Source organism: Mesoplodon bidens (genome assembly GCF_964165515.1).
Source record: "Mesoplodon bidens genome assembly, chromosome: 10".
Taxonomy (NCBI): domain Eukaryota; kingdom Metazoa; phylum Chordata; class Mammalia; order Artiodactyla; family Ziphiidae; genus Mesoplodon; species Mesoplodon bidens.
Window position 1 is genome coordinate 102,137,833 of NC_138172.1, and position 22,190 is coordinate 102,160,022.

The window sequence follows — 22,190 nt, forward strand, 5'->3', positions numbered from 1 at the left end:
AGCTGACACACGGGCCCAGCTGAGCCAGTGTCCCCTGGGGAGCACGCTCTTTTCAGGATGCTGCAAAGCCCCATGTGACCACTCTGTGAGGGAGAATGCAAAACCTCTTAGCAAAATACACATAAGGATTAAAGAAATGGGTACATTTCCTTGCTGTTGCTCCTCTATTGATAAAGATGGAAAATTCACTTTATCTGAATTTTTTTTAAAAGTCCTCAGTGTTTACCATTGATACTCTCCAAGTTTCCCCCCATTTCAGTTCAGCTTAGATAGTTTTGTTTGGTTTTATTTGAAAGCAAACTTCTGGCAGAGGTACGTAGAGCAGAGATATATACAAAAGTCCAGCAAAATTTGACCCAAGAACTCAAATAAAAAAAATCAAACATATTGTATACATCTTGAAAGATATTTTAAATAACAGAACATTTTAAAGCGTAAATGTAGAAAGGCAGGGGAAAGACATACAGAGATATTCAACATATAATATCTTTCTACAGAATGTGGATTTTTTTAAAGTGCACTTTTGTCCAGAAAAAAAAAGAAAAAAGAAAAACCAACCCCTAAATCTAAGATGCTTACCAACATGAGCTGTGAAGGCAGGTGGCCCGGACTTGAACCCACATGCGGTGCCCTGGACCACGTCTCAGAGCCTCTGTGCCTCCTCTTATCTTTACATCAGAGGCTCTGGAGTCGGACTGCTGGGCTCAGATTCAGGTCTGCACATGAGCTGTGTGAGTGCATTTAACCTCCCCGCCCCTCTCTCCCTCCTCTGTGACACTGAAACAAGAACAGGACCTACCTCCAATCTGCAGAAACTGGAACCTGGTGCACAGCTGATGGGAATGCAAAATGGTGCAGCTGCTGTAGAAAATAGTCTGGCAGTTCCTAAAAATATTAAACACAGAATTACCATAAGATCCAGCGATTCCACTTCTGGGACTCTGCCCCAAAGAGCTGTGAGTAGACACTGGAACAGATATTTGCACACCCACATTCACAACAGCATATTCACAATAGCCAAAAGGTAGAAGCAGCCAACGTGTCCATCAACAGAACAACGGATAAAATGTAGTACATACATATAATGAAATATTATCCAGCCTTAAAAAGGAAAGAAATTCTGACACATGCTTCAACATGGATGAACCTTGAAGATAACTATACCAAGTGAAATCAGCCAGTTATATAAAGACAAAATATTCTATGATTTCATGTATATGAGGTACTTAGAGCAGTCAAACTCATAGAAACTGAAAGAATGATGGTTACCAGGGGCTGCAGGGAGGGGGAATGGGGAATTAGTGCTTAATGGGTACGGAGTTTCAGTTTGGGAAAATGAAAAAGTTCTGAGATGGAGGCAGGTGATGGTTTACCCAACAATGTGAATGTACTTAATGCCAGTGAACTGTATACTTAACAATGGTTCAGATTGGGCTTCCCTGGTGGCGCAGTGGTTGGGAGTCTGCCTGCCAATGTGGGGGACGCGGGTTCGGGCCCTGGTCTGGGAGGATCCCGCATGCCACAGAGCGGCTGGGTCCGTGAGCCACAACTGCTGAGCCTGCGCGTCTGGAGCCTGTGCTCCGCAACAGGAGAGGCTGCGACGGTGAGAGGCCCGCGCACCGCGATGAAGAGTGGGCCCCGCTCGCCGCAACTGGAGAGAGCCCTCGCACAGAGATGAGGACCCAACACAGCCAATAAATAAATAAATAAATAAATAAATAAATAAATAAATAAATAAATAAAATGGTTCAGATAGTAATTTTTATGTTTTGTATATTTTACCATAATAAAAGAATAAAAGTAAATAAGAAAGCCTAGTCCCTACCTCCTAGAGTTGCTGTAAGGATTGGATATATGTGAAGTGTTTAGAGAGTGCCTGGCAGGGAAGCCCTCCATAAACACCAGCTACAGCTACTCTCTTATTGTCCTACCTTTGGAGCTCCCTCCAGGCCCCACTACCATGTTCTGCAGAAACAGATGCTCACTGACTAATTCTGATCCCCCTCCTGGAGCTGTATACCTTCTGCATGAGACAGTTCCAGCCCTGGGCTTCCTTCCAGCATAAGTGCTCTATTATTGGGACAAAACTTCCACTGCAATCAGACAAAGATGAAGAGACCACCTGGTTCCTGCAGGTGAGAAGCTGAGAAGACCACAATTAAAAAAAAAAAAACTGATTTTATCATCTACTTCCTAAATGGTTTGTTAATAATTTTGCCTCAAAGATAGGTTCATAGGCTAATGCTATCATATAGGTCTGACAGCGGGGAAGAAAGGAAAAACGTTCCCCTACTATTCATAAATATTCTTTCACCTTTTATCACAATCAAGACTATTTTACTTCTTTGCTTCGTCATTTAAAAGTCCTTTTATTATGAAAATTTCCAAGCACATACAAAAGTAGAGACTCGACTAGCCCTCATGTACCCAGCTTAAGAGCCAACTTCAACCTCTCTGACCCTACCTATGACTCGACATTCTCCCCACCAAAAAACTAGAATAAAAACACCAGGGCAGCTACATTGAAGCAATGTTCTTATCTAACAATCATAATCATCATCATCATCATCATCATCATCACCATCACTATTTTACTTTTAGAAGTTCTTTTTGGATATCTTCTCACCTGCTTTCCTTTTTTTCTTTGAAACTACAAATAATTTCCATACCTACTATGCCAAGGTTATTGTGAGGATGTAATACACACGAAAATGCAGAGCTTGGTGTCTGATGTGTATGAAGTTCCGGAGAAATCTTAGTTCTCCACAGACCACCACCCCACCCTTCTCTCCAAGACAACACATACCAACCACCGCCACCCCTCTCACACATACCCTTCTCCATTAAAGAATGTCCTTGCTTGTCCCTCACTCCTCCCTTCCCTTCCCAAACACTGGTCCTTGCTTCCCTCCTGTCCCCTCGGCCTGCTTCGAAGCCAGGGATCCCAAACACAAATGCCTGATCACAAATCCAATCACCTAGAAGACCCCAAATATAAAGACAAATACAGAAAGTGGATAAACTGAACTGATCAATATATTTAACATTTAGGGTACCAGCCACTATATTAAAAATTAAAAACATACCCAATCTAGTACCTGTATATTATTTAACAGAAAAACCAGGCTAGACACTACATGGTAAAAACAGCACAAACAGGGATTCCTATGCAGGTCGTGTGTATGTGTGTGTATTTATATTTTAAACATTAAACCCTTTTTTGATGATCCAAGAAATTTTACCTGCTGATGAGATTCATTTCCTTGCAGTACTTTTCGCCAGTGGCAAACCTGCCACATCTAATCTGTTTTAAAAGGAATTCTAATCACCCAATCAATCATACTCTTGACCTTCAGCCTTCACAGTCACTTCGCTGTGGTCAAAATTGCCTCTAAAAATTCATGTTGTAACAGTTCTGTTGTCCTCAAGCTCCAAAACGCCAATGACAGGAATATAATTTGACCAAACCCTCTGGTAGAAGAAAAAACAGTACCTGAAGTTTCTAATTCGTCTTCTACCAAGATTCTTTAAATAAAAGTGAATGTCTAAGATATTATTAAGGAATAACTTTTCCTCTACTGGGGTTTAAAGACTTATAAATCATCCAAGTCTCTATGCAGTGAATCTGGTCTCTTCATTACAAAAATCACACGTCTCACTTTTGCTTTTAAATAACTTTTCTTACTGCAGAGATATAATGACCAAGTAATAATCCTTCCAACTCTCCGCCCTCCCCTCCTGGCACACATTCAATCTCAACCGCACTGGCATACATCGTCCTGGCTTGAAAAGGCGTCCGCATTTGCTGCCTGCCCTCCTTGTCCCCATCCTCCCTCCTGGCTACCTGGCTTCTCAGGGCCTGGCACACAGCAGGTACGCAATACATGATGCTGCCAGGATCACTAAGAAAACTTTAGGTGTAATAGGAGACAGAAGCAGTCACATCAAGTAGAGAAGCTGACTCGGGGTGGAGAGAAGAATGTGATTATTTTAGACACACTGTTTGAGGGGCCGGTGGGATATGCAGATGGACACATTCAGTGATGTCCACCTCGGTGATGATGTCACACAGGGATGAAGCAGGTCAAGGAGGGAGGCCCGGGGAGACAGACGGAGGCCCTCTGCAGAAAGACTCCATCCACGAGCAGAGAGCTCAGCTCTGAGCATCACCGAAGCTAAGAAAGAACCGCATTTCAAGGTGACTGAAAACACTGGTTGGGGTGTGAAACGCCACAGCTAAACTGAAGTGAATTAAAGACCGTAAATGAGGGGATGGGTAACTTAACCACTATAAAGTTCTCCATCTTTGAGAAGCTGTTTCAGTGATGAATAAGATACAAACTTATAGCTATCTGCAAGAATCCCAAATATAATGTAGGCAAACAGAAACCACGAAGGGAACACTATACTAAGGCCACGGAGGGGGCGGGGGTGGGGGTGGGGGGTGGCCACCATGCACAGAACAAGGATAAATCAAGGCAGGAGATCCAGTCCTCTAATTGACCCCATGATCAAAGGAGAAAAAGCAAATGATCAGCCCCCAGATGCTCTGAAGGCACTTGACAAAACATAACATTCACTCTTCATTAAGACAAACTCTTAATAAGATGGGAATAGATGACTATTGCCTTAATATGATCCCAATATATCCACCAAAACTCCAGAATCATGATTTCAGAAACCACTATGGGCCTTCCATGAAAGTCCAACTTCTGAATAGAGAAATGGGAATCAGCGAGTGACAGAAGGTTCCCCCAAAAGGAATTAGAAACACCTCTGGGAGGTATGGAAAGATGCTCAAACTCAAAGAAATGCAAATAAAAACGACAATTAGATTTAAAAATATCTACAGATTGGGGAAGATCATGTTCTTTGATATCACAGTATTATGAGGGTCTAAGAAACAGGCATTGCTGGTAAAACTTCTATGGAAGGCAGTTTGACAATATCTATCAACATTTAAAATACACATATTTAATTCAGCAATCCCACCTGTCATAAATTAAATTTATAGATATACTTCTTGTATGTGTGCAAAATGATGCATGAACAAGGATATTCACTAAACAATTTGTAAGAGCCAAAGACAGGAAATACATTTCCATTAATCAGGGACTCGCTAAGTAAATTAAGAATAAGGCAGCACTACATGTATTGACATAGGATATCTCCAAGATATATTGTTAAATGGTAAAAAAGAGGTGTTGATTGGCTGTGCATGGTAGCTACCATTTTTCAACAGGAATATAAATGTAGTTTACACATATACACACGTATATAAGGGCAGACACGGCAGGAGCTGAGAGACAGAGACAGCTGAGAGGCTACTATTCATTACATGCTTTTGTACCTTCTGATTTTATACGACGAGCTTTACAACCTAGTGACTTGGATCACCCTTGACTTCCCCTTCCCTTTGTTCCCGCCATCCAGCCAGTTGGCAGGGCCTGAGAATTCTGTCTTTACAACATCGCTGCCGCTTCAGCCCTCCTTTCCACTCGCACCACAGGTGACATAATTTAGGGACCCTCAGTACCTTCCTCCAGGATAATTAAACAGCCTTCAACACCTTCCACTTCAAATAATTACCTCCTCTGATTCACCTTATGTACCATGCCGGATTTACCTTCTAAAGCACACATTTATTAAGCTTCCGAAGGCCCGAATTCTGCTTGGCCTATCCAAGTGCCCCCGCAGACCCCAATTCCCCGGGACCACACCCCACACTTGGGCTGAACAGAACTGCTGCCAGGGAGTAGAACTACAGCTGTTTCCTCCCACCCTGAGCCCCAGCGCCCGGCGGTCTCCTCCCTCAGGAATGTTCCACGTGCACCAGCTGAGATGGGTTGTGGCCCCCAGCACGCACCGTGAAGGCCTTGACCTCAGGACACTGCCCCTGACGTGCATCCCGGACATGACTACAGAGCTGCACGTCTCTCTCAGGGTGGCCCCGACACGCCCACCTGCTTCCTTCTAAGCACCCACACCAGTGGTCACTCTTCCCCTCGCAGCTGCCCCTCTGCTTCGTTCCTCGGGCTTCTGAGAACAGTGATGCACCCACAGCAATAAATAAAGAGCAAGTCATCTGGTGAGGGTAACACTTCCTTCCCTTCAGATTCCCCGGATTCCAATTGCTCATTAAAGGGCTAAAAAGCCATCCTGAATCTGTAAGTTTAGATGTGCCCAGTGGTCACAGTGATATTATACTAAGGTAGGAGGGACTAAAAATGCTAAGTAACTGTTTCTGATTCTTTTTGCCTTTCTCAATGGACACTGGTAAAAAGTTTGGAATCCCAAGCACATAACACATATGCAAGAAGGTCCATCTTACCTGTCACTTAAAAGTCATTTTCTAGAGTTACTGTTTCTTTAAATGAGAGAAATGATCTTTCTCAGGGTGAGCATGTAAGGTTAGTAATGGCTGGGAGCAGGGACTAAATTGGGTGATTTTGGGTCCTTGACAAGAAGTGTCTACCACTTCCCAGCATAAGGCAATTATGCATTAGTTAGGTCAAGGTCATTTTAAAAGAGGCAATTCCTGGGCTTCCCTGGTGGCGCAGTGGTTGAGAGTCCGCCTGCCGATGCAGGGGACACGGGTTCATGCCCCGGTCCGGGAAGATCCCACATGCCGCGGAGCGGCTGGGCCCGTGAGCCATGGCCGCTGAGCCTGCGCGTCCGGAGACTGTGCTCTGCAGCGGGAGAGGCCACAACAGTGAGAGGCCCGCGTACCGTAAAAAAATAAAAATAAAAATAAGGAATGGAAGGAAAATGCAATGATAATCCGAAATCACAGAAGGTCACTGAGGACATAAGAGCTTCTGCTTCTCAAGTAGACCATAAAACACACCTATTATGCATCATAAAATGAGCTGAGTGCAGGTCACTGCTTTTAGAAGGACTTTTCAGCTGCAGAAATTACCTATGTTTAATGGGTTAGTATTCAGTGGTAATATTTTTCAATGCCAGAAGCTAATAAAATCACATCCTCTGGATCTGTGGTGCCTAATATTGTAGCGGCTAATCACATGTGGCTATTTAAATTTAAATTAATTAAATAAAGTTAAAAATTCAGTTCCTCAGTTGCACTAGCCACATTTCCAGTGCTCAAGAGCCATATGTGGGTGGTGGCTGCCACACTGGACAAAACAGGTAGAAACACTTCAGTCATCCCCGAAAGTCTACTGGACAGAGCTGCTCTAGGGTACTAAGTGTCTTTTCCTGAAGCCATCACAGCATTTCTGTTTGTTCATTCAACAAATGTTTGCTGAGCTCCTACTATGTGACAGGCACAGGGCTAGTTGTCGAGCATGGCAGTGAGTAAAACTAAGATTTTAAGCAGGAGATAAAGAGAAACCTCTAATATACGAATGGAGCCCTGATTTTTAAAGATGAGCAGCCAGGGAAGGGCTGTCTGAGAAAGTAACGTTTAAGTCAACATTAGAAAGATAAGCCATTCAAAGAGACAACGTTTCCAAACAGAGGGATGGAAGCACCCATGTGCTCAGGTGGGGAGGGCTTAGCATGTTCCAGAAACTGATTTTCATGCATTTTGCAGCCGTCTCATTAAACTTGAAACACCAAGCAAAGCATTTAACTGACACCCAAATCTATTCCCATGGGGAAGTCAGGCAACAGTCCATATATTATCCTCAGCCGGTCCCCTTCTCCCTCTAAATCACCTGCCTTTCTGTCATTTCATTTCTTGAAGGACTGACTTCTGAGTAGGCAGGCAGAGAAAGAGCAATTAATTTTGTAACTTCTTAGCAGAGGAAATAGGAGCTTAGGCGAGGTTTCTGAGTGACTGTGGATTGTAACTGGCCGTGCTAACATGGCCACGGAGATGTTCTCATCACAGGCCGAGCAGTTTCCATCTGAGGGTGGCTGTCAGTATTCCTGCCGGGGCAAACCACTCACACTGACTTCGGACAGCAAGACCCAGCCGCTGGGCAGGCCGCTCACTGGGTGGAGGACCTCTCCCTGGAAATGCAGCTAGGGGCCACGCAGCGGGCACCACCGCCCCGTCACGGCCCCACACACAGCGCACGGGGGAGACTGAACACACCCACTCAGGCCTTTGAAGCCTCTGCCCCGCAACTCACTTGTGCCATTCACACACCTCGTCGTTCTCCCGGCTTCTCCTCTTCCCGTCACCTTTGCAACCAGAGTGGCCATGCCCCCCACAGCCCAGGCTCCCGTCCAGGGGCTGCACGAGGTCTGCAGGACGCACGCCCGGGGCCTCTGCACACAGCCGTCTGGTGCACCCAAGGCAGCTGAGGACTGCATCCCTCCTCCTCTGGTCCAGCGGGAGCCAAGCCACCGAGGAAGCCCCTTCCCACCCTCTTTACTTCAGGGACAGAAAAACAGAACCTCTACTGCTGGAAAGAGCTGAAATGCTGGGACTGGAAAAAACAGGCTGCCCTCTCGCACCAAATTAATTAAGAGTCAAATGTGGAAATCATGCTTATCATGTCAGGTTTTGATTTTTCAGTCTTAATGAAGAAAAGGCCAATGCTAATAAGCAGAAAACCCTGGTGAGGTGGGACAGTTATGAAAGATAGTGTTAAGGAAGGTACTTTAAGTCCACACATGCCATAGCATATTTCAGTAACTAAGTATGCCATTAACATTTTGGGTAAAATCTTATAAAAGCCCTTCATTTTCCTACATTCTGCAGAAGGCATAAGCTTCGGATGTTAGAATACCATGTGAATGTAACACAAAAAAGGAAACAAAAAAAAAAAAACCCCGCTGAAACCCACAAACCTGGCAGACCTAGTTCACTCAGGACACCACCCACACCCTCCCTGCACACTCTCTTCTTCCAGAAAACCAAAGCAGAGTGTCTTAGGGTTAGGGTTAGGGTTAGCTGCTCTAACAAAAATACCACAGACCTGGTGGCTTATAAGCCACAAATATTTATTTCGCAGTTCTGGAGGCTGGGAAGTCCAAGATCAAGGCGCCGGCAGATTTGGTGCCAGGTAAGAGCACACTTCCTGAATCTCAAGACTGTGGCCTCACATAGTGAGGGGTGACGGAGCTCTCTGCGGTCCCTTTTTTTTTTGCGGTACGCGGGCCTCTCACTGTTGTGGCCTCTCCCGTTGCAGAGCACAGGCTCCAGACGCTCAGGCTCAGCGACATTGGCTCACGGGCCCAGCCGCGAACCCCTGTCCCCTGCATCGGCAGGCGGACTCTCAACCACTGCGCCACAGGGAGGCCCTCTGCGGTCCCTTTTATAAGGACATTAATCCCATCCTGGCGGCTCCACCGTTATGACCTGACCACCTCCCAAAGGCCAACCCAACACATCCCACTGGGGGTTAGGATCTCAACATATTTATCGGAGCTGGTGGGGAATGGGGGAATGGGGTGGGGAGGACCCCATGGGGAGGACCACAGCTTACGGCACAAGTAATGAGAATATGTTCTTAATCTTGGCAATGTCCCTAGAAGGAGAGCACAGCCTATTTCAGTTCCGATTTGGACTGAAGAGAGGAGTTAAGTAGGAAAAAGCAATCTGGTCACAGGTCACACACCTGGGGCAGAGCCTGGCTGACCTCTGACCTTCCAGGGCTATGTTCATTACTTCACCCATTTCAGGATCATACTGCAATAGTTGAAAAAGGTCAGTAATCGAGGGTTGCTTATTTGAAATTAGAATTTAATTACAGGTAAAGTGTAACTTTAGAGAAAATATTTGTGAAGAGTAGGCCTCTAGTCCAAATGGAGAGAGATATAAGATACCAACTCAAAAGTACCCACTCTGCTCAACTTCCCTCATTTACTATGTGGAGCGATCCACAGTGGGCTGGGCACAAGGACAGTCCTTAAAGTGAAGGGTGAGAACTGACAATGTGATGTTGGGATTTTACTGAAAAAAATATTTAAATAACGCTGAGCAAGGGAAAAATGCCTTTCTTCCATACTACGAGTAAATTACGATATATAAATATTTAATTTTTAAAAGTCCATAAATATCTTTCAAATCTTAAACACATTCACTTCTAAACATGGGATGTCTGATAATATGCCATTACAGAAAAACAAATTTTAGCTTTGGTGTTGCTAGCACCCTTTACACCCCAGAGAGGTTATTTGGGAAATCATCTGACTTTAAGAACAGATGTTTAAGGCATCTGGGAGTTGGTGGTCCTTAACTTTAGCAAGTTTTACTGCATCTTCTTTGCTTCTGAGCTGGGATCTTTCTGGTAAATAAAAAAATGTTTGTTGTAACTAAAAAGTACCTACAGCCACCCGTTTGGAACTGGTACCCATTTTTCTTTTCCTCAAAAGTGTAATTGCAAAGTACAGTCTGCCGGCTTTCTCCTTCCCCCGCGGTATTCCGAGGGTGATTCAGGAGTATAGTGAGCCTGCATCTGAGAAGCACAGGGAATTTTACTTGAAGGTATAACTATGACACGTATTTGGCCCTGTGTTACCTGATGTATAGGCAGGAATAGATGGGCAGAGAGAGCCTTCCGGGTGCTCCCAGTCCCACAGGGAGCCTGGACAAAGGGACATCTCCTGTCTGCTGCTCCTGCTCAGGAATCCTTTCCCCTCCACCAGCCCATCACTCCCATAACACTGGGCCTGCCTGCCCTGCTTTAAACCTCCTGAGAACAGCCTCTTTGGTCTTTCATGTGCCTTTGTTTTAATATTTGTGCACATAGGCCTGTGCTCATCTAAGGGAATAAAATCAGTTTGATCTAGAGGGCAGCTTGAATTCTGGAACACCTTACAAGAAATGAAACTGATCTGCAAATATTCACCAGGCACTTAGCAGAGGTGCTGGGGAACAAAGAAGAGTTAGCAACAAGTCTTTGCCCTCCACAATTGCAGGAGGCCAGCTTTGCAAGGTTCCCAAAAGCCTCATGGGCATGTGTGCCTTCACGAGTCACTCATCATGGTGGCAGCACTGGGGCCAGAGGTCCTCAGTCATGGCCGAACATCAGAATGACCTGGGAAGCTACTCAGAGGTTTTTACTTGACAGCTGTGGGAGGAGTCCTGACATCAGCAGTGAGCCTGACATGCACCCCGGATCAAGAGCCACCGCTCTGGACTGACAGCTCGCAAATTCCCACCGCTGCTAAGGCCACAGGTTCTCAAACTGTCAGGGTTGTTCAACTCGGCCTTGAATTTCATGAAATATCTAGCATCCTACCCATATATATATATATATTTTTTTTTGCTTTATGCTCCAAAAGACGACTCGTGTCGTCTGAACTTCAACTAGCACATAACCCTGAGGGAAGCTATAAGCACCTTTAGATAATCATTTTAAAAATTATTTCAATTTCCTCCACAAAATCACTTTTTTTTAAAAAAGAAATTTTTTTATGTATGCGGCTGTGTCAGGTCTTAGTTGCGGCATGTGGGATCTTTTGTTGCGGCACATGGACTCTGTAATTGAAGCACACGGATTCTACAGCACAAGGGCTTAGTTGCCCCATGGCATGTGGGATCTTAGTTCCCCGACCAGGGATCTAACCCGTGTCCCCTGCATTGGAAGGTGGATTCTTAACCACCGGACCACCAGGGAAGTCCCCAAAATCACTTTTATTACAAGTACTTCTTCATATGAAAATCTCATCCTTAATGAATTACAAAATGTTATTTTTCATTCAAAATCATCATTCAAAATGTTATTTGATAAACATACTATTTTGCAAAAAAATAAGAAGAAATACTGGCTCTTTTCAAAGGACTCCTGAAATTATCTTCACATCTTCCACGGAATGTTTTGCTAAGGCCAGTTCTGATAAGATATATATTCAGGCCTTTGTATATGCAAAATTAGATTTTGATTTATAGATTTACTGTTAGAGTTTGAAAGAATAAGGCACATATGTCACAAGAAGATAGGCTGGATGGGGCAGGGAAAAGTCTCGGTGGAGGGTCAGCTGTCTCGTATTTCAAGATCAGGGACAGAATCAATGCTAAAAACTGCTTAAGGGAGGAAACGTTCAAGTACAGGATTTATTTTCCCTTAAGACGAGGTTCTCCCTCCTGTAAAAGCGGCCGACAAGGAGGACTTTGCACACACCTGGCCCACGTTCATCTGAGCTGTTCCTGGACACCGGGATGTGGGGATGGGAGGTGTTCTTCCTGAAGGTACTCACATCATCCTGCTAAATGAGGGCAGTGCTGGAAAGAACCGGCAGTGGGTCACGTGCACAGGGGCAGAAACATGGCTGGACCTTCTGTATTCCAGTCAGCTGTCTGACTTGGGCCGATGGCAGTGGTTCTCCATCCTGGTGGAGCCCTGAAACCCCTGACGCTTTTTAAAGACATTACTGCTGGGCCCCCAACCCAGAGCTTACGACTGCCTTGATGTGAGTGGAACGAGAACACTGGTATTTGTGAAAGGTTCTCGGGTCTGTGCTGTGAGGCCAGGGTGGAGGACCAGTGGGCTAATGAAACCAGTTATCCATCTAGCAGCTATTGTGACCTGGGAACAACTAAAGGGACACAAGTTCAGTTGAAAACAGATCTGACCTCTTAGCCTAGTCTCTCTCCTAGACACAGGTAGGAGGGGAAGGTAGCTTTTGAGAGAGATGAGCTTGAACTTACAGACAGGCAGACAGAAGGCAAAGAAATAATTTGTTTAAAAAAAAAATTCCTATAAGTGACATTTGATACACTTTATACAAATTCAATTGTCAATTTTACTGCTGTTTCCCACAAGTAAGGCAATACTTAGTCTCCAGAGAACGGAGCTCCAATATCTGGTTACTTTCTAAAATTCTCAAGGAAAAGATTTTAAGTATATTTGAAAAGAGCTTCTACAAAAATGTGAATCTCTCACACACACATGAGTAGACAACCTAAAAAAGGCACTAAGTCTTTTCCAAGAGATGTTAATAGAAAAACATGTAAATTTATCTTAAAAGACTAGAAAGCTAGTATAAAAATCAACATTTGAGATTCTCTGAATATTTGTAATACTTCCTATATAAAGAAGTTGGCTTTGGAAGTAAGTGAGAATCTAACTAAATTAAAATTCAAATATGACTAAAATTTACCCATGTTACCCAAGAAAACTTAATAAACTTCAAACTCCTGAAGCTGGCTCTGAAGACCTTCTGTGAAGCAGTGCAGCATCACAGCCAGTACCACAGCTAGACAGAACACACCCCAGGCCGAGGCCCACCCCCTCGGATTCCTACCTGTACAACTGGCTAAGTAACCTAACCTCTCAGGTCCCTTTCCTTAACGGGGGTAAGAGCTGTCCTATCATCTGTCCACTGAGATCTTATAACCTAGAAGAAATGGACAGGTTTCTAGAAACATACAGCCCACCAAAACTGAATCAAGAAGAAATAGACAATTTGAATTGATGGATCACTAGAATTGAAATAGAACCCGTAATTTAAAAAAAACTCCCTGCAAAGAAAAGGACCAGATGGCTTCACTGGAGAAGTCTACCACACATACAAAGAACTTATACCCATCCTTCTCAAACTCTTCCAAAAGACTGAAGAGGAGGGAACACTCCCAAAGTCATTCTATGAAGCCACCATCACCCCGAAACCAAAACCAGACAAAGACACTACCAAAAAAGAAAATTACAGGCTAATATCTTTGATGAATATAGATGTAAAACTCCTCAACAAAATACTAGTAAACCAAATACAACAATACACAAAATGGATCATACACCACAGCCAAGTTGGATTCATCCCAAGGTCACAAGGATGGTTCAACATACACAAATCAATGTGTTACACCATGTCAACAGAAGAAAAGACAAAAACCACATGATCATCTCAATAGATGCAGAAAAAGCATTTGATAAAATTCAACATCCATTCACAATACCCCCCAAAGTGCATATACAGGGAACATATCTCAACATAATAAACTACTAACTCTTGGAAAACAGGATCAGTATTTGATGTATAGCCCTCACGTAACCACAAGAACTGGGACTTGAACTACCAGCTGGTCAACTACTTGTTGAATGCAGAGGTAAAGAAATAGGATTTCAGCACTGCTAAAATAGAGGATTCCAAAAATAGGGTTTGAAATAAAAGTCTACCAACACCTAAAAACCTAATCTGTATTTCAATAGCTCAGATGATAAGTTCTACTTCACTTGTATGAACTAGCCAATGCATCAAAGAAAAAAATGACTTATCCCCAGAACAGAGAAAACATCATTAAAATAAACCAGGTAGGGACTTCCCTGGTGGTCCAGTGGGTAAGATTCTGCGATCCCAATGCAGGGGGCCTGGGTTCGATCCCTGGTCGGAGAACTAGATCCCGCATGCATGCTGCAACTAAGAGTTCGCATGCCACAACTAAGGATCCCACAGGTCACAACTAAGACCCGGCACAGAAAATAAATATTTTTAATAAATAAATAAAAATTTTAAAAATAATAAAGATAAAGCAGGTACAGGGCTAATCACATCTGCACATCGATGGTCCCTCTCCCCACCACACAGCGTTCCCTGAATGGATCCTGCGCCCTCGTGCCTCCTTGCTTTGAATGTACACTACAACCTGTAACTCAACACATTCTCCATGTTCGCCCTTTGGCTCTTACTACTCACTGTGGAAATACCTTCTCTGATGGAATGCTTTCCCTTAAGATCAAAGTCCTAGTTGAATGTCCCTCCTCTGTACTCCCCTAACACTTCGTAATATTACCCCTATCATAGCACCTGTCAAAAATAAATTGTTACTCTGCTTATCTAGTTCACACTGTAACGCCACCATGTTGTATGATGTATGGCTCTTAGGAAGCTTTCAGTGAGTGCCGAAGGAATGAATGAGGAAAGGGCCTTCAGTTCCCTGTTCATCTCTAAAAATGAGGGAGCTAATATACAAAGTCTCTTCCAGCTTCCTATTCTATTAGTATGAAGGACTGATAAAACCAAATGACGATTATGTATAATAAAGACTTAGATCCACATTTGGAGTTGAATAACTTCTAAATCGTAACATCACAAGTTGCCCACCTATACAAGATTTTCTTTACACATCGTTTTAATATTTAAGCTGCAAGACAATAAATTGCTGTTATACTGCTTGTTATGGTTGGAGAAATTTCTCTTCAAAAATCATTCAGTGCTCAACAGCAATCCTAATTTTAATATAAGGTAATGCATGATTTTACATAGTGAACTACAGGAATTTCATAACTATGGATAGGTGGATATTAAAGAAATTTTTGCATTTTGAGGCCTAAATGGTAGTAAGTGGGTTATGCCTAGTTTATAGTCATTATCTAAGAAAATACTCTGCCCAGAACAGAATGCATATTAAAGGACATATGAGTAAGGTCTATCCTCAGCTTCTGGCCCAATCCCACTTTCAACTTCAAATAGAGCTTTTCTTGAAAATAGTCATTGCTGCAATGAAGAAATACAAAAATGGAGATTTAGCTTTGGAATGTGATTTTTTATTAGTTTTTTAAGGCAATGATATCCAACATACTGGCAAATTATTTCAAGTAAAATAATAAAAGTATTTTTTTTTGTGAGGACTTAGCTTAGAATCAACTGGGAAGCTACCATTTCTCTAACCTCAGCTATTCTTTGTACTAAAAGATGCCTACACTACCCAAACAAGCTAAACTTTCGATATTTATTTGGAAAGTTTTATTTGATTACAACAAAGTTAAAATCATTTAGATATGTTAATTGTATACATTAATGATTAAATTGCTTGATAATTAGACAAATAACTGTATATCATAATTATTCCAACTTCATTTTCTAGATGAAAGCAAAATATAATAAAATAATGCAATCCCCACTGTTTTTAAACAAACCAAAATAATACTCATGTTTTTTCTTCTAACTTTGATAGCTTTCTCTGTTTGTAACTTGCATTAACGCTGTAGTTTTCCTAGGTTCCACACACCTAATTTACATCATCAGCATTCAATCGTGTATCATATTAAGAGAAAACGGTTCTGCATCTTTTTCTATAATAATGTACAAGTCCCTTGGTCTTGAGTCCTTTGAGTAATGCCAAAGGATAAACTCAAAATATTAAAAACCCTTTCAATAAAACTGAAGCAAGAATTGCCCAATGACCTGATCACCCTGCAGGAGTAACAGAAGTTTGGCTACTCTGTATAAAGCCTTATCTGAGACTCACAGATGTATGAGACGTTAACAAAAATCGAACAGGAAACGTAAAAGGATTTTAATAAAAAGTATTTTGTCTTTCGTGCCTTTAAAAAAATACCACTGCATTACAACGGATAACATAACAGGTATAACAAGCACATGTGGATGCAAGGACCCCAGGTTACAAGTACGCTAAAGTGCAGTAAGGTCAGAGAAGTGTCTCCTGCTCTTAAAGTTCCTGAGAATACGAGGTTGCTTTGGCATAGAACAAGTATCACTTCAAAACGAGACAAACTTAAAAAAAGGAAACACAACCAAAACTCAGTGGTTGGAAAAGAGATGGATGTGAACGCCCACTTGTTTCTTACGTATAAAGTTACGCCTCGCAGTGTTTTGGAGGAGAAAACACTGGCTCTTCCCAACATTGGTTACATACACAAAGATTCCAAAGACAAGACAAGTGCTTTGCAAACAAAGTAACTAGAACCAGCTCAGGCTTCCCCGCGCCGGGTCCTACGTTCCAGGGTCAGAACCACCAACTGTATCCTCCCGGCTAACAAGGTGATTCAGAAAATCTGGCGTCTTCAGAGAAGGGAGAAAACTTAGCCGGGAAGAGCGTCAGGAGAAAACTTGCTCAGCTTCTCGCTGGGGTCTGAAAGGATCCCAACAGAGTCCTTAAACCCCTCAGGTTTCCCCAGTCAAGCACCCTCGCCTCCAACCTGGGCCACCTCAGATCAGACTATCAGACGACAGAAGTCTGCGGACGCACGGAGAGCTAACCACCCCACGAGAGGGACCCACGGCCGGGGCCCTACGCGCGGCCGCCCCACTCACCCGCCGCTCCCCGGGAGACGGGAGACCAGCCCGGGGTCCAAGTCCTGGGCGTGGCAGGCTCGGCCCTCTCCGGGCCCGGCTCCAGCTCACCTCAGCGCGGCCCGCCTGGGCGCCGCCATCTTGCCCAGGAAGGGGGCCTCGCGCCGGAGGCCCCTGAGGGGGCGCCCTGAGCGGAGCCGGAGCGCCGGGGAGCCCCAGGTCGGAGCCCTGCGTCCCCCGCGCGCTCTCGCCCCGTCCACGCGCGACGAACGTCCCGCACGAAGCCCCGACCCTGGCGTCCGCGGAACCGGCGCCCCGCGCAGCCCGCACCGCGGCTCAGGCGGCGCCGAGGGCAGCCCGGGCGGAAGAGCGGGCGCGGGGCCCGCGCTCGGTAACCTGGCAACGCGGAGCAACCCGGCGTCTCCGGCGAACCCCAGCCCTCCACCGCGAGGAAGCACGAACACCCCTCATCCGCCTCCCGGCCCTCGCTGCCCCTCGGCCGCTCCGCCCGCCGCTGCCCGCAGAACCCCGCGGCGGGGGCGGCCGCCGAGAACACCTCCCGCCGGCGCCGCCCCCTTAGCTGCCCGAAGCCCGCCTGCGCCGCCACGCGCGACCGGAGCTCACCTGGGCCGGGGCGCAGGCCGCACCCTGCGCCGAGCCCCGCGCGCGTGTCCCGCTCGCGCTTCCCGCGGCGGCGGAAGTTTCGGGAGTCGCGTTTAACTCGGGACCTCGGCGGAGAGGACCCCCTGGGTTCTTTTCGTTCCAAGATGGCAGCCTCCAGCCGCGCACAGGTGCTGGATTTGTACCGGGCGATGCTGAGGGAGAGCAAGCACTTCTCCGCCTACAACTACAGGTGAGCGGCCCGGGAGGTGCGGGCGCGGGCGCGGCCGGGGTACGGGAGCCCCTGCCCCGCGCGGCCGCCTGGGCGCCCTGAGGGGAGGCTCCCTGCCGGCCGGCGTGGCCCGCGGACCCTCAGGGGGCGGCCGGGAGATGGCCCTTCGCGGGCGGGAGAAGACGTTCGCGTCTAGTGATGTGTCTCCAAGTCGGACGCTCTGCGCTGGGAGCTCCGGGAGGTTCTGCTCCGGGAACGCGGTTAGTGGTGTCTCTGCCTTTAAGCTGGATGCCAAGGTGCAGGTGCTCAAGCCAGGACCAATTTGTTGCATTTGTAAGAACTTTCCGTAGAATCGGAAGACTTGACCGTGGAAGTGACCAGTCAGTAGCACTTGTCCACAGCTGAAGGCTCTCTCTAGCCATTCCTTTCATTTCAGAGGTGTCTTAATTAGCTTTTTGGGTTGCCAGGATCTGTTCTACTTGTGGCATCGGCGGTGGGGCGGGGTTTGTGAGGAGGAGACGCAGGTGAAGGTAAAGGAAAAAAAGGGCTCGCCAGCTTCCAGGAGCTGAAACGTTTATCCTGGCCTCGCCAGATGGGGATCCAGCTTTTAGGATCTTAGCAGCAGGAGAATGAGAATCTAAACTCTTATGTCCTTAATGTAGCGCCCAGCTTTTCCACGCCTGCCCCATTCTCATGTTTGATCTTGAGTCCCTTATCCTTACTCTTAATATGTCTTTTGTCTACTTCAGAGCATCTGCGTTCTTTTCTGCTTACTTATAACTTCTGACTCATCATGAATGTACGTACCTTATGGATTTTCTCTCTGCATCCTTGTGGATTGGGTGTCTTCTCCTAACTACCTGACCCTCTGAGTTTGAGCCATATTCCCAAAGCAAGAATATGATAAGGGCAGCTCATCACTTCACACCAGGTTTCACCTTCCATGATTGACCAGCCTGTGGAACAGACCTGCGACCTGTGGAACAGACCTGGTTGGGTAAATGCCCTCACACTGGGTGAATGAGCTGGCAGGCCCTATGATGGGTAGACCCAGTGCAGTGTTGGTTATCAGACACTAACCCTCTCAAGCAGTGACTTTCTAATTTTTAGGTACCTGCATAGAAAAGGTACTCATCCTGTAAATTTGAGAACATCTGGGTCACACCAATGAAGTCATATCCAACTGGTCAGTAGTTAAAAAGAAAAACAAACATTTCTGGGAGTGCATTGTTTCACTTAATGACTTTGGCTTTGGAAGCTAAAGTTTGTAAACAGCAGGTATACTGGTGGAATTTTAAACCAAAAAATTATCCAAGTACTTAGTACCAACAATTTAACCAAGTCTGTTGAAAGAGCCCACAAAATACGCTTGTGAATAAGTGGAAACCAATCATTTTCACCAGTCTGGAAGACAAATTTTGTCGTTTAAATTTACAGAAAATAAACAAGAGCTGCAGGTAAGTCACTCAGGGCTGTACCCTGTGGGCAGGAAGTAGAAATTACATGGTAACCTATTTAGAAAATAATGGTTCAGATTATGCTTTGAGTAATCGTTTTGAGTTAAATTTATTATCCACAAATAAATGTATTATCCAAAGGAATCTGGTAATCACTTTACACTGTTTCCTGAAATCATGGCCCTAAAACCTGAGGTTTCCCACTACTATCTCCTCAGATAATAAACTGTTACAAAGTATGTCCTTCTTTTGTACTAAGCTGTGTTTTGTGGATTCCAAGGATACCCTCTCCCTCTTTACTCCTCTTTGTCTGGCATGCCCGCTATTCACCTCTGTCTTGAGTTCCTCCGCTTCCTTTGAGATTCATCTCAGTGTAACCTTTGGAAGGTTTTCCTCATTCTCTTTCTTCTGCATTCCCCACCCCCATTCAGACAGGTCCTATTACTACGTATTCTTTTACTTCAGTGCACCCAAACACTCCCAAAACTACTTTGCCCAGTGCCGTAGCAGCCCCTGGAGATGGACAGATGAGAGCGCTGGGCTCAGCAAGGCACCTACCATCAGTGGCTTTTTTACGAGCCTCTGTGGGACACAGTTGTAGAATCATTGTCACAAACTGTGGCAAGTGCCGTGACAGGCATGCACAGGGTGTTGAATCAAAACGCTTCCCAGAAGATAGCGCTGGATCAAAGGCATGAAGCAGTGTGATCTTCTGGTGTGCTCGGTGATGTCATAGAATAGAATTCTGCTGGAGAGTTAAGTGTGATTTGGGCGTGACAGAAGGCAGGACTGGGCCGTGATAAGGAACCTGGACATTATTCTTAGCTAACAGGCAGCCGGTAAAGAGCTTTAAGCCATAAAGTGACATGGCCAGACTTGCCTTTTAGCCAGACCATTCTGGAGGCAAGGTAGATGATGACTGTGAGGGCCAGATACAAGGACCCCAAATGCGAGTTGATTAGGACAGTGCTGAGGAGAGATTAGGGCCCTAGTGGGGGCAGGAATAGTGGAAGAGAGAGGTAAAAGATACATTCGATCAATAATTAGAAGGTAAAATTGTTAGATTTCAATGAATGATTGGATTCAGGAGTAAAGAAGAGAATCCAAGCAGAGTCTAAAAAGATGTCTAGGTTACTAGGTAAACTGAGGCACAGAGGTTAAATGTGAAAGTTGCACCATTAACTGACTTAGGAAATACAGAAACACCTGGTCTTGTGGAGAGAAGAGTTTTCAGTTCATTTTTGGAGCATCTTGAGTGAATGTCAGCTGGGGTCCCCAGCAGAGGCAGTTATTCACATGAGACTAAAGCTCAGAGGAGCAATCAAGCCTGGAGTTGTCATCACCACGCACTTGCTGTGTGACCCTGGGCAAGTCACTTCATCTCTCTACTCTTCAGTTTCTTAATCTATAAAATGGAGGGGATGAGGTTTAAGTGAGTGAATACGTATGAAATGCTTAGAGTTGTGCCTGGCACAGCAAGCACTAAATAAGTAGAATTCTTATCATACGTGGAATTAAAATCTTAATATTTGGTAAAGTTTCCAGGAAGAGTATTTAGGGCAGTGGTTCTCAGCCAAGGCCAGTTTTATTTGACAGTGTCTGGAGACATTTTTGTTGTCACAATTTTGGTGGAAGGATGCCCCTGGCCTCTAGTGGTTAGAGGCCAGGGATTCCACCAAGCTCAGGACAGTCCCCCATAGAAACAGTATTCTGGCTCCAAGTGTCAGTCATGCCAAGATTGAGAAATCCTAGTTTATGGTGAGAAAATTAGTGCGCTTAAGATGCTGTTGTAGAGAACATCAAAATTTGAGGTGTTGGCTGAAGAAGAGCCCCTGAAGGAGGCCAGGAAGACGCAGTCTAAGTACGTGGTTCTCAGTGTATTGGTCTCAGGATCCTTTTGCATTCTTAAATGTAACTGAGCCCCGAAATCCTTGTTTATGTGAGGCATAGTTATCAATATTTTTCATATTAGAAGTTAAAACTAAAACATTTTAAAGCACTTATTTTTTTTTTTATTTTGCGGTACGTGGGCCTCTCACTGTTGTGGCCTCTCCCGTTGCGGATCACAGGCTCCGGACGCTCAGGCTCAGCGGCTGTGGCTCATGGGCCCAGCCGCTCCGCGGCCTGTGGGATCTTCCCGGACCGGGGCACGAACCCATGTCCCCTGCATCAGCTGGCGGACTCTCAACCACTGCACCACCAGGAAAGCCCTAAAGCACCTACTTTTAAGTAAACTAATAAACCCATTGCATACTAACCTAAATAACACCTTTATGAAGAATAACCATTTTTCTTCCCACCCCCCCCAAAAAAAAAACCACTGCTGACAGTGACATTGTTTGACATTTTTGCAAATCTCTTTAGTGTTTGGCTTAACGGAAGACATGTGGATTCTTGTATTTGTTTCTGCCTAAACCTGTTGCTATATCACACGTCATCTAGCCTCTGGGAAATTCCTCTGTCCACTTACAAGAGAATGGGACTGAAAAAGGCAAATATCTCCTTGGGATGATAAAAATACGTTTTCCCGATGGATCCCCTGAAAGGTCTGCAAGACCCCAGTGGTCCCTGGGCCACACTTGAATGACCGCTGTGGAGCCTAAGAAGCGGGGAGAGGGCAAGCAGAGAGAGCAATGTCACAGAAGGCAGAATAGCTGCATGTTTGGGAAGGTGCTGCGGGCAGGCCACTTGCTTTAGCAAAGTCCAGTAAAGGAAGAGAGAAGTGTCCCCAGCGAAGGGACCTCTGGGGACCTCTTCCAGAACAGCATCAGTGAAGTGGTTAAGACAGAGCCAGAGTGTGGGCGCTGAGAAGTGAACCAGAAGGAAGTAGAGGGCCGCAGTGAGTGTAGACCACCTCCCCGCCCGGAGGCCTGGTTAACGTGCGGGAGTGGGGCTGGCTGCTAGAGCACGGCCACACGAGAAGTGACAAGCCATGAGAAGCTGTGCCTCTGCAGGCCCAGGCGGCGGGCTGGCTCGCAGCAGAAGGCGGAACACTCCCTTCTCCACCG

The 22,190-nt window shown here is 45.3% G+C and overlaps 2 protein-coding genes across 9 annotated transcripts in view; one reads left to right on the forward strand and one right to left on the reverse strand.

The window, feature by feature from the left end:
• The window catches only part of FARS2 (phenylalanyl-tRNA synthetase 2, mitochondrial), a 382,164-nt gene extending 364,850 nt beyond the window's left edge, over positions 1 to 17,314 (reverse strand). For all 8 annotated transcript variants that reach the window (XM_081245396.1, XM_081245389.1, XM_081245394.1 and 5 more), the window contains exons 1-2: positions 16,915 to 17,314; positions 800 to 885 (exon numbers count right to left, since the gene is read on the reverse strand). The gene's annotated coding sequence lies outside the window, so the exon portion shown is untranslated. The remainder of the gene's footprint in view (positions 1 to 799; positions 886 to 16,914) is intronic.
• Positions 17,315 to 17,375: 61 nt separating this feature from the next.
• The window catches only part of LYRM4 (LYR motif containing 4), a 113,241-nt gene continuing 108,426 nt past the window's right edge, over positions 17,376 to 22,190 (forward strand). The window contains exon 1 of the mRNA XM_081245402.1: positions 17,376 to 17,746. Within this exon, the coding sequence (XP_081101528.1) occupies positions 17,661 to 17,746 (86 nt within the window). The 5' untranslated portion in view covers positions 17,376 to 17,660. The remainder of the gene's footprint in view (positions 17,747 to 22,190) is intronic.